Source organism: Furipterus horrens, unplaced genomic scaffold, assembly GCF_987537825.1.
Source record: "Furipterus horrens unplaced genomic scaffold, mFurHor1.1.pri manual_scaffold_4, whole genome shotgun sequence".
Taxonomy (NCBI): domain Eukaryota; kingdom Metazoa; phylum Chordata; class Mammalia; order Chiroptera; family Furipteridae; genus Furipterus; species Furipterus horrens.
The window spans coordinates 23741355-23754825 of NW_028327174.1; the positions used below are offsets into that span (position 1 = coordinate 23741355).

A 13471-nucleotide genomic window follows, 5' to 3' on the forward strand; every position below is an offset into this window, starting at 1 on the left:
GTAAGGATCAGAGGCAGAGACACTAAAACACTCTAATATTTATTACCCAGAGTCAGCTAACTCTATATTTCCCTGTGGGCATCTTCACTAGAAAGCATCTTTTTTTGAGTAATATTATTGATTTTACACCTTCTTCTACCCTAAAATTCTCGAATCTGTCCTGAATCCCTTTTCCTAACTTAGTAATATATTGGGGTATTTTTTGCACATTATTTTTATTCATTAAAAAACTGCTAATTAATTGCTAGATTTCAGAAGCTTTAGCATCTACCATCCTCTCTCGAAGCTATGCCACCAGGACTTCAGGAATGAATAGGAACATCATTGCTCTGACATATCACCATTTTTAGGACTGGGACAATGTTAAAGGCATCACCTTAATAGCATTGTTTAGCAGTGATCCAGAGTGCTGGAAACAGCCATTTTCCTTTTGCTTCAGTGAGAGCCAGGTGAGGGAATTTGTGATGTCTGAGTCCTCCACAAAGATGTATGACCGAGCTTGGGAAAAGGACTTAAGAACAAATGCAGTGAGCCTGTCCAGCAAAGAAGAGATGAGGCATCAGGACAAGCTCACTTTGTGCACTGCCTCCAGACCCTGATTTTCATAATTCAGTGAAAGGAAATTACTGGGGGGGAGTTGATGGAGAAATGACACTAGAATATTGAATATTTTCTTATTTGTCCAAAAAACATCTGAGTCTCTTTCGTAAATCTCTCAATTTTATTGGTTTCTCCAGAATTGATGCTTTTCTTTCTTTCTTTTTTTTTCATGAAGTGTTTGCTTGAGGCTTCAAGCCTTCTCACCACCAAAACTTCCATTTTTTGGAATGATTTTACTACATTACAATCTCCTTCTGTTCTCTCCAGGCTCCCCTTTCTTACTATATGATGTAAAATCTTCTTCCTTAATCATTTCTCATTATGACACTTTCTGCTTTATAGTTCCATTTTGGGCGATCCTTATTTCACTGCTCTCTACTGTGCTATCAGATCAGGGAACCTTTCGTAGATGAATGGTGAGCTCACCCAGTGTGATGACACTCATGTGGGTTTTTAAAGGAAAGCATATGTCCATAAAAGAACTCCAGGCATCAGAGAATAGCTATTTCCATAATCTGAAATATTATGGATCTCCAAAGAACATATGGAAATAATTATCTTACCAAGTGTTTCCCTGACTTGTACCATCACGATCCCCAAAGGTGCTGTATGAACCATCGTTGTGCTTATAATTCAACTGTCTTTGATATCCTGAAGAAGAAGTTTTCATAGATTTATGAAATAGTAGAGACAGTGGAGAATTACATTTTATTTCTCACTCAAAACTTGTTGAGGAGTCATAGGGACACTGTTATTTTGTAAGATATCTCCAGGACTTAATGATGCCATTGAATTTTTTGATTGTATGGAATAAATGTGATTTTTTTAAACTAACTATATTAGAAATTACCATAAACAATGAAGAGGAAATAAGTATACCTTAAGGTACACGCATCAGAAATCTATAGAAATTTAGCACAAATATATATATATATATATATATATATATATATATATATATATGCTTAATATGAACTACACTTTGAGATGATTCATGGCTTTAGGAGAAACTTGGATTGCATTAAAGAAATTATGTAAGAAACAAGAGAAATGAGAGGTTGGATCTTGACCATATCGTTGTCGTCGTCGTCGGCAGCCGTCCGTCTCGAGAGACGATGGTGTAGCTTCTTAAGAGTCTATCTGCACCGCCGAGAATGGCTGTGCAGTCCGACTCAGGAGTGACACGGTATCTGTCTCCTCCCGTGTTGAGTCGACATCTTGTGATGACGCTGGAGTGTCCTCTCCAGTGAAGCTGAAGCTACAGAGCCTGGGCAGGGTGATATGGAGGGTCTGCTGTTGCCCATGCAGCAGACCCCCCCTCTCTTCGCAGCTGAAGGGTCCAAGGGAAAGACGGAGTCAATACAGCTTGGCTTCAGGTGCGCCGCAGGAGTTGCCAGTGTTGACTACAACGTCAAACCGCCTTAGGGACTCCGGCTCCGGATTTTCTGTCGGGGTTTACTCCCTTAGCCTTTCCCCTGAAGAGGTATGCCGCAAGGCAGCGGAGGTTTTTTGGAGTCAGAGTTTTCCTTCTCTGATGTGCCCTGACTGGAAGATCGAACCAGCGACACTTAGCTTGCAGGCCGACGCTCAATCCACTGAGCCACACAAGATGTCGATTCAACACGGGAGGAGACAGATACCGTGTCACTCCCGAGTCGGACTGCACAGCCATTCTCGGCGGTGCAAATAGACTCTTAAGAAGCTACACCATCGTCTCTCGAGATGGACGGCTGCCGACGATGGTGGGACATTTTATTGACTATCATAGCAATAATAATGATTAAATCTTAACCAAAGAGATACTGATTTGAGTTCACTGAAGGAGATATTTAGGGACTCAATTAATGTTTCTCATGTTAGGGTAATTTCTTACCACTAATTAGGTGGCTAATGGCTTTGGACTTGATCTTCTCTGTCAGCTGTCGTGTCTCATTCAGATAGTTCAAAACATAGATGTTAGGGACAAAAAGGACCATATTCTGCTCCCCACAACCATATGGCATCTTGAGGAGATTCTGAAGATTTTGCATTGCAGAGCCCAGTATATCACCTGGGGAACAAAAGGCATAGGAAAATCAGAAGAACTCAAAGTTTATTTATGTTTGGATGGGAAGATAGATACTAGCTAAGTAAGAGGTCAACTCACTTATGAAGGGGAGGACAAAAAAGCATAGGAGGTGAAGAAGCACAAGAAATAGAAAGAGAAGAAAAAAGTAGGAAAAGTAAAGTAGATGGTTTAAGAATGGAAAAAAGAACAAGGACAAAACTGAATGGCAAGATACATCTTTTCTGATGAGGGACGTGTCTAGTATAAACTAAATATATTCAAATATATTAAGAAGCACCACCATATACTCAATCCTTTGAATATGAGGACACAGAGAGGTCACCATTCTTACTTTTTAGTATATATCAAGATATATATCACAACATCTATTCAACTCTACTTCTGATGAATACATAATGCAATACTTAGCTTAGTGCTCTTTCCCTCACTCCAGTGACCAGAGTCATTAACCACAGATGGTGAGGCCCCAGAATTATGGAGATGGACTGCTGCTTCCTTTGGGCTGGGGGACTCACCCAAAACTGAATATGTTGCCCTGGGAGATCCTTCAACCACATTGGAAGGAACTTTTAGTGACAACTTTTCAGGTAATCCAGTTTCTAATGAAAGAAGAAAAATATATATAAGGGAGGAAAAAAATGAGAGATATGTTCTATTTCTGTTTGAATACTTTTCTTCTATATGGTCAAGATCCAACCTCTCATTTCTCTTGTTTCTTACATAATTTCTTTAATGCAATCCAAGTTTCTCCTAAAGCCATGAATCATCTCAAAGTGTAGTTCATATTAAGCATATATATATATATATGTATATATATATATATATATTTGTGCTAAATTTCTATAGATTTCTGATGCGTGTACCTTAAGGTATACTTATTTCCTCTTCATTGTTTATGGTAATTTCTAATATAGTTAGTTTAAAAAAATCACATTTATTCCATAAATATGTGTGTGCTATATATAGGTTCTGTTTTAAGTATAAAGATATAGCAATTTTCAAAACAAGTTTCCTGACTTCTTGAAATATTTATTTTAATGAAAGTAATAAGATAAGTCAATATTTAATATTATAGATGTTAAGTTTATAGAGAAAATTAAAGCAGACTAAGTGTTTATATGGGTAAGTTAATAAGAAAAGTCAAATCAGGAAGTGCAGGGTATGGGGAGGGAGCTCCCTACTAAAAAGGTCATTGATTAAAAAATCATAAGTGACTGGAGACTTTAAGCAAGTCAGGGAGTAAGATTTATAGATATCCAGAGAAGAGAGTTCCAAAAAAGAAACAAAGCGTGAAAAAGCTCCAGAGAGTAGAGCATGTTAGATGGGCTCCAAGAGCAGATTAGACCTAAAATTCTTTTTATAATTATTGTTTAAATAAAAACATGCATACATTTAAACAATTAATTGAATAGTAGTGTTGATGCCAGACAGATAGCTCAGTATTTTGAAAACTGTTTAAAGAGATGTATGCGAGATACAGTTTTCTGTTGGGAGAAATCCTGTCCCACAGCTATTAGCCTTTTTCCTCAATATTAGCCATTATCTTTTAGGTCTATTAACTTCTCTATGCCTTCACATGGAAAAAGTTGTTCATTACGTGTCCTTAGATTTGTACCTGGGAAAGTATAAAATCCACTCCCCCAAAGGACCACATTCACCCAAGGGCATTCTATGACATATACTTTGGTAAGTGGCAGCATATGAGGATTTTGTCTATTTTTGACACTTACCTGATGCACAGAGGAGTGAGTTGAAAGTTTCCTCCTTTTCTATTCCCTCGGGCTTTAAATAAAAAGAAAAAAAGTGACACTGAATGTATAAGAGAAAAATCAGTCACTCTTAAAGGAGAGGAGAAAATGTTAGTATAAAATTGAGTTGTGGATACATCGTGTGTTTGGGAATTAAATGTCACTGTCACATACACGTTAGATAATATGCTATTATACAATAAGGCCTCTGAGGAAGTATACCTACATACCTCAACTAATAAGGGCTTGATTACAGTGTCCTTGTGCCCAAGTGCTGGGACTCTGGGCATCTTATTGCCACATAATTCTGGAGACTGCAGGGCTTCCGCACTCACTGTGAAATTCACGTGTCCTGAGGAGTTAAACAGTGATTCTACATTGAATGTTTTTTTTCTTTTTAAATTTCCCTAACATACATAATGGTTTTCTCTCAATTGATCATTGTTAAAGGAAAAGGACAGACATATATTTGGGTCAGAGAGGAATGCAAATCATTACCACTCACCCAGGGACTTGAGGGTCACAGCCCAGGACACAGTTTTCCGCCCGTCTCCACAGACACAGTGAGATTCTTCATTCTTCTCTACTGGGACGGCCAAGAAGGCAGGAGAGTCCTCCAGCTTTATGCTGACCTGTCCCCAATACCCACCCACAAGTTTGAATACAAGCAGAGGCGCAGCAATAGGGGACTGAAGCTTAAAGAAACAATGCATACTAATTGAGAGGCTCTGAGAATTGTTCACAGAGTAAATTCTGACAAATACTTTGTTGTTTAGATGTTTGCAATAAGGGAATTGAAACACTGATAGGAATTAGGATAAATGTGGAGGATTTAAGCTTGTACCAACACAGGGAAGAAATATTTTCTTTTTCTTAGAGTGAAAAAATGAAGTAATCAGGTGGAAATAATATCTGAAATTAGGGACAGAGATAATATAGAGCCCCAAATGAATATAACCTAACCACCTTGGACTTGTCAGGTAGTTTTGCTCTTAGTACCTATTCCACTCCAAAATTAGGTTCTATCATATTCAGTTACGATTTACAAGGAGATTGCCTAGGAGACATAGGTACTGAATGGTGCTCCTTCCTTCTACTTTTGCTCACCTCTACAGAAGTGCTCTTACCCGAATGCAGTGGGACAAGTAGTTGAATACAGTGGCTTTGAGTGTAAAGGCTTCTCCTCTCACCACAGAGTAAGGGAGAGTGAGTTCTAGGAAAAAGGGCTGGAAGACTTGAAGAGAGATGATTGGGGAGAGGCCAAGTCCAGTTTTTCCAGACAAGCAGAGTGCACTGGCCTTCCACTTCGTGATGGTGTCAGGGACCTTTATTGTCAGCTCACTGTTACCCGAGGAACTAATGAAAATAAAGAGGAGGAGAGTAAATGAATCCCTATCCTCTTGCCCTTTCTTGGCCTGTACCATAGCTGATCCTATAGCATGATAACTTAGAAACCTAAGTGGTAAATATTAAACTTGATATAAAATGTCACTATTATTGAAGTCTCTGAAAGTTTTTCTTTTCTTTTTAGAGTTGAGACTAGCTTCCTACTTTCTATTATTTTAGGTACCTCAAGACCAAATTAGAAAAAAAGTTTTGTTGCTTCACTATGAGATCAAGGGCCTATGAACTTAAATATTTATCAGAAAGGAAGGAATGGAACAAAACTGAAAGGATCAGGGACAAAGGATAATACTAGAATCATAGAGAAAGATGCAGATCTCTTAAACTAAATTCCAAGTAACGTACAACTTACTCGAGTGGCACCAAGTCCCAGATCCAAGTCTCTGGGAAGTACTTCCGGACTGTCTCTTTTACGCTTTCAGCTGGGAGGTCTTCTTGCGCCATCATTGGATAAGCTGCAACACGATATGCTGCAGGTATGCCTTGTGAAAACCCTATGAAAAGACAACATTCAGGGCCCAATGTAAATTTCATTTTATCATTAGTTTTTTATAGTTGCCTTAGAATAAGGTCAGTTGCTCAGTGAATATTTATTATTGGAACAATTTAACCTACCAGCCTGTTATCCATACTAGAAGGCTAATCCTATTACTTCCTCAGCCTAAAGGTGAATGTATTTTCTCTAGATATGAAAACAAATGTAGATTTCCTTAAGCTGATTATTCAACTAATGGAGGAAAGAATAAAAAGTAATTTAATACACCAAATATTGCTCTTATACTGAAATGATGATCACATGTTCTTCATTTGTGGTGAGACTCAAACTAGAAGGATTGATAGTTGCAATTGCAAGAGAATTTTAGGAATGATTTTTAAAAAATTAACAGTGAATGAGATATGGAGACATAAAAAATATGATATAGTACAGTATACATCATAGACAACAGAGACTCAATGAAGGACAGAAAATGAACTTTAGGTTGGACAGGAAAGACTTTCAAAGTAGACATTAAAATGATTATTGAAGGATGAGAAACAGGAGGACGGAGAAGGTATTTCAAGGCAACAGCTATCCAAGTAAGTACAAAGAAATTGAAAGGGAGTGTCCAAAATCTTACCCTTCCAGAGTAGAATGTCTGTTTTGGGGGTGTGTTTAACATAACTGAGTAAATAGTAGGTGAAATTATATAATAAAATACCATGAAGAATAGGACAAATAAATTATAACTGTTAAAAAATGTTATTCCATAGATCAGAAGATATATAAAGATAATATGTATAATATATAAATATAAATATATATGATATATAAATTAGAGTTGGACATGCTCTTTTAAAACCTTCAATATAATAATTCTACAAGTTCTGTGAGTAAGGACTATATATATGAGAAATAAGTGACATGATAAAATCAATGTTTAAGGATGATATGCCTCTCATAGTAGATGGAACAGATTGAAGAGAAGAGAGATCAGAGACAAAGAAAGTAAATTAGTGTGGTTTTTAAGTAATAATTTGCTTATAAAGTAATACGGTACAGGACTACGGTGGTATAACTGAAAATTAAAAAATGAGTAAGTAACAAATACCAAATATGAAATTTTTATAGAGTACTGCAGTATAGTTGGGATAAAAATGTAATTGCTACTCCAATTTTAGGTTTGTTGGACCACTCCATCAATGTGTTTTCTCTTAAGATTGAAAAATATATATACACTTGGTTTTAAAAGGGAAATGAAAATAAAGTAATAGTTCTTTCAAGTTATTCTGAACAAAGAATATGCTATCACATGGAATCATAATTATATATTTTTATTTTATGCTCACAACTCCTCAGTGACTTTGGTGTTGTAATCCTAACTTCAGATATGAGGAAATAAAACCTCTGGAAGGTTAAATGAGTCTTCACATTTGAAAGTCACATACATCGTACCAAATAGGCATATGATACAAACACATTGCTTTTCTCTTAGCACAGTGTTGTTTTTCACTACACAAAATTTTATTTCTGTTGGGAAAATGTTATTATTCCAAACATGCAGAGCAAAACTTCTCTAGACCTGATAGTAGTAAAAAAAAATTCTCAGTATTAGAACCTTTTCCCCTTTTCATACTTCCAAGTACTGTATACCCAAAACACACCAAGAGACTAATAGTATATCTGTCAAAAGATGAATTATTATATTTTGTTCAATATATCAACATCACTTTGATTTTTTAATAAAAGAATTTGACAGGAACAATTAAGATCTATATGGTCCTTCACATTTCTCAGCCTCCCTTGTAGTTGGGGTAGATATTGTATATGTCACTTACATAGCTGGTCATAAAAGTCATGTGCAAACCCACTCCTCTTCCCCATGGTAATAATCTTGAAAGACATGTTGGAGATGATAGAGTCATAAGATGAAATTAGAATGAATATCTTTGACTCATGATTGGTAAGGAGCTGCTCTGGAGAGCTATTGGACTCATAGGCAGTTTTTGTGTAAAAAAACAACAACCATTATATGCTTAGTCCTGAGATGGGGGGGTGGTATTTTTGTTACTGCAGTATAACCTAGCTTTTCCCGACTAACTTAGGTATTGAGTCCATAGTGAATAAGAAGAATTTGAAGTAGCAAGGCTATTAAAGGCCAGGACAAAAACCAGTCAATTTTAAAGAGAGAGAGAGAGAGAGAGAGAGAGAGAGAGAGAGAGAGAGAGAGAGAGAGAGAGAGAGGGAGAGAGAGAGAGAGGCAATAATTGCTTTAAAAATCCTATTTGTTAGAGGAAAAATGTCATTTGAAGAAAATTTACCAATAAATTGCTGCAGTCACAACATTCAATACTTAGAAAAAAAGTTATAGATTTTTTTCTGCCAACTGAACCTAGCAAAGCATCATTTTTCTTTTTTGTTATTCTGTTTTCTATTATTTTATAATATCAATATAATATAATCTTTTCTATTATATAACAGACAAGTAAGTCTCACCTCGTTGAACTACGTTGTCCATATACAATACTCCTCCTAATGCTTGAGGTGGCTGACATAAATTTGGCTTGCGGATTTTTGAGTTGGTAAAAATATTTAATCCTGCAGACTGGAAGAAAATTAATTATTAGAGCATATTGGCAATCTAATCCTAAGACTGGAATATTTTCTTACATTTGTTATATGCTTTCACTGTTATTATATACATAGTTCATAGGATCATGAAAATTCTACACAATAAAGAGGAAAGCTATTTTATAAATTAAATTGAAGACATAGTCCAGAATATCCAGTTGGTGAATGGAAATTGGGATTTGAACCTACTTCTTCTGATTCCTATTTCTGAATTTGTGTCTGCTCTATGCTGATTCCTCTTTATCTTTTGTATCCAGGAAACTGAGTATTTTAGCATTGGATGTTTTATTCCTTCCCTCCCCAAACAAATGTAATGTATATATGCATATATAACATACATATACATACATACACAAACATACATACCTCATAGCTTCATTGAAGAGAGTAATTTTAAATTTTTTTCATTTGAAATTGTAGGATTAGAGATTTTTTTCAGTCTTAGTAAGCTTTGCTTTGTTTATGTTTTATTGGAAAATATGCCTTTCCCTGAATAGTTCTGCTCAAGTCATCTGTATTGTAATTTATCTTTTCCTTTTTTTTTCTCAGTTTTTTAACTATCTTGAATCTCTGCATCTGAAATGCACATGTCTGCAGTAGCCTGATTTGTAGAGCCCACCTGTTCCCGACTTCCTCTTTCTTCAACAGTAGCTACAGGTAACTATTACTAGCTGTCCTGTCTCAGAGTTTATGGGGAACTGTGGGACTCTGAGGCACAGTGGTCAGTGGTGGTAGCAATATGAACAGGAGAAAGAAGAAATAAATGTTAAAGATGACACAATGGGCGAATCAAGCTAGAGTCCTCTTTCTATTCTTCCACCGCCAAGGAATTTATGACTCTGAAGTTTCCAGAAGGAGAAGACTTAAATTGCTCTCAGTTAGGCTGCGGACCTCTATTGGAAGAATGACATATGTTTTCCTCAAGGTATAATGAGATTTTTTATTCCTTTTTGGTAGTGATCAGATTTAATCTCACAACCTGGATTAACTCCCCTTTCATAACTCTACCTGGTTATAGTTATAGAAGCATGCTAACATCTCTATTACAAATATTGTCAGTCTTTTCTTCATGAAAGGTGACTTTTAGTTTCCTGAAGTTTACTGCACAGAGGGGGACGGGGCTCAAGTATTGTCCTTTGTGTAATCAGTCATCCAACACGCCTTCATGGTGCAAATGACTACTAGAATGGCTTCCATTGAGTACTCACCTTTCCAGGGCTGTCAGAGGCACTATGGAAAATGTCTTCCTCACATTATTAGAACCTCTGCGAATCACTGAGAGGGGCATATGACAGTGGTAACTAGCTTTGGGATCAACTTCATTAAAGTTATGGGCCCTAAAAATATATCACTTGCTATTTAAAGTGCCAAAAAAAAAAACAAAAAAAAACCCCACAATCAAATAGCTATGCATAAAGTTGTCTATGTATTTGAGGTTTTAATGCTTTTCAGTTAAATATAATTTTGTTTTGGAACAGAGGCATAGGCAGGATCAGATTCTAGATCTTAGAAATCTATTTGTTCTCCAGTTTACAAGGACTTAGGAAGCAATTTTGGGTGTTTTGGGGACAAAAAAATTACCTGAAAGATACTGTAAACATCGTCATCATTCAGGACCTGCTTTGGTGTGTAAATGATTCCATTGTGAGTTATATCTTCTACAGTTATGCATCTTTCCGTCTCTTCATTCATATTATATTCATATTGAACATTGAAGTTACTCTTTACTGGTAACAAATTATAAACCTGCAAAATGAAGAAAAGAATGGAAAACTCTTATGTTTTATTTTCTTATTTTAAGAGTGATAATATTCAGTCTGGGATTTACAAGATCATAAAGTTTAACACCCCCATGTCAACATTATAAAAAGCAATACAGGGAATCGTGGAGAGATATTAATGGTATGGATCCTAAGCCTCCTGTGAAGGACAAATATCATATGATTTCATTTACATGTGGAATCTAATGAACAAAATAAACAAATGAGCAAAATGGAATCACAGGCATAGAAACCTGGAACAGACAGACTGACAGCTGTCAGAGGGGAGGGGGAGGGGAAGACTGGATGAAAGAAGGTGGAAGGGATTAGCCAAAGAACATACATGCATAACCATGGACATGGCCAACAGCGTGGGGATTGACTGTGGGAATGTGTGGAGGGCGGCAGGTGGAGGGAGGCAAAGGGAGAAAAATTGGGACTACTATAATAGCATAAAAAATAAAATATAATTAAAAAACAAATATATGAATATAAAAAGAAAAAAGAAATTACTATAGAAAGAAATCAAATTAATTGATTCACGTCTCAGAGCCCATTTTGGCTGTGTCACAGTAAAACCCAAGTCACCTGTCTCCCAGTGCAGATGCTTAGTTTTAAAAGGAAGCAGAAAATGTGGCTAGTACAAAGAGGGGTAATACGAGAACAAAGCCACTTATAATTCCATCATCCAGGAGTAACCCCTGTAAATACTTGAATTATTTCCTTTTCTCATTTTATAGGATTAAGGTCTTAACAACTTAAAAAATATTGTTTTAAAGCCTACTATTTTAAAATCATGTTTAAATTGAGAAAAAAAATTAAGTGAAGTTTTTTTGCCTCTGAAATAAATCAATTCCAGTTCAGCTTTTGCCTCAAATAAGGCCACCTGCACAGTTATATAGTGTTCAGGCCATTAAACACACGCTGGACATATGCAGACCTTCTAATCTGGTCGCCGTCTTTTCTTATCTGAGCTACAACAATAACCTCTTAACTGTTTTCATTCTTCTGTTCTTGTTCTCCTACTTTCAGCAGCAAACAGGATCTTCTTAATAGATCAATCTATATTGCCACTCTCCTCCTTAAAACTTCAGTAATTTACTATTGCATTTATTGTCAACTCCAATCTCCCCTCCAAGTAAACAGAGCTCATCATGATCTTCCTTACTTTCTATTTCACCTATAGCCTGTCCTATTCCTTTCTGTCACAACTACATAACAGGTCATTACCTTATCCTTTTTGAGAGCACTCCACATTTATTCAGACCTCACACCTTCAGGCATACTGCTTTCATTCATTGTAAAGCTTGCCCCATCCCTTCTTTATCTGACATGCTAAGCAGACACTCTTAATCACTATATCAAAAATTGTTCAACTCTTTTTTTCTTTATCTCAACATCCTGTTATTATTCTTATCAAAACCTCTATTATATATGTTTTTGTTGTTTGTTTGTTTAATACCTCATCATTAGAACTATTTCTAGAGCATTATTCATCCTATAGTCAAGATGTCATGAACACTTGCTAACTAAATAAATGGACCATGAAACCTGTAAACTGTAGGACCCTTTTGAAAATGTTTTATTATGAGATATCTTTAAAAGACAAGTTTGAGTGAAAACTTTTTTGTCCATAATTAAAAGCAGTGAGTAAGTACCAGATTTTAAAGAAAGCTTAAAAAGGTGATATTTTACATATTCACTTGAAACGTGGTGCAGTAGAAATGACATTGAGTGAAATTTGGTTCAAATGCCACCTTTAACATATATTTAGGGCATACTCTTTCCACAGTTGCTTAGTCTATCTTTGCTTTGTTTTTCATTTATAAAATTGAGGTAATAATACCCATCTTAAAGAATTATTATTTATTTATTTATTCATTAAAATATGTTGAGCATTTTTCATATATAAGGTACTGTGCTAGGCACAAGGAATGTAGTGGTGAGCAAGACTGTTCCTTCACCGAGAATGTATTATAATAGAAAGTGAAATGAGATGATATATGAGAACCTTGCGCAATGTCTTTTGTGGAACTGAATTGAATTTCAACTCATTCATAACAATACATTATGCCTGACATGCTGAGGAACCTGTCCTTTGCAATTATAACTCCCAACTTCCAAAAATGGTCTTATCATGTGTGCATTTTCTAATATTCAAGACTGAAATAGGACTCACTGATTTAGGTGAGAGCTCAGCTTCAGGCTTCATGAGCAGCGTACTCTGATCAATTGCACGAAGGGCACAGAGGGACTGAGGAGTGGCCGTGACCTTCAGGTTGGTGTCTGATGCTGGCAGGCTCTCGGCTGAGGAGAAGCTCAAACTTACCTGTCAAGAGACTATGGTTATAGCAGCAAATTTTCTATTACAATGCAAAACTCTCTTCTACCTCCGGCTAGGCCTACTCCTTTCTATGCCTCCTTTCTCTGCATCCATTTTAGAGCAGGATTAAGAGATGAATCCACCTAGGGATGACCAATTAACCATCTCTGGGATAAACTGAAAATGTGATTCTAGTTAACTCAGGTTTCCCACTCCTTATATAACTGGTGAAATATAAATTGGCATTGATCACCATGAAATAGAATCCTGAAAGGGAACAAGAACATACATGCTAACAAAGATGCATACCTTGTAGCTGACCTATCTCTATGTAGTGCTTTTGTGATGAATGCGTGTATTTTGCATGATACTGGGAAAATTCACAGTTTACTTCTGAGATCAGCCAACCCAAGTCTCCCCTGGGTGACAATCTTAGTCATCTGATGTTCTAAAGAAGTG

General features: G+C 36.2%; 1 protein-coding gene across 1 annotated transcript in view; it reads right to left on the reverse strand.

The window, feature by feature from the left end:
• The window catches only part of LOC150011342 (pregnancy zone protein-like), a 40919-nt gene that overhangs the window by 5748 nt on the left and 21700 nt on the right, over positions 1–13471 (reverse strand). Inside the window, exons 15-26 of the mRNA XM_090272836.1 lie at positions 12869–13018; positions 10511–10675; positions 8795–8903; positions 6173–6314; positions 5544–5772; positions 4922–5048; positions 4647–4768; positions 4399–4450; positions 3184–3267; positions 2474–2650; positions 1164–1251; positions 377–533 (exon numbers count right to left, since the gene is read on the reverse strand). Of these exons, the coding sequence (XP_090128962.1) occupies positions 377–533; positions 1164–1251; positions 2474–2650; positions 3184–3267; positions 4399–4450; positions 4647–4768; positions 4922–5048; positions 5544–5772; positions 6173–6314; positions 8795–8903; positions 10511–10675; positions 12869–13018 (1602 nt within the window). The remainder of the gene's footprint in view (positions 1–376; positions 534–1163; positions 1252–2473; positions 2651–3183; positions 3268–4398; positions 4451–4646; positions 4769–4921; positions 5049–5543; positions 5773–6172; positions 6315–8794; positions 8904–10510; positions 10676–12868; positions 13019–13471) is intronic.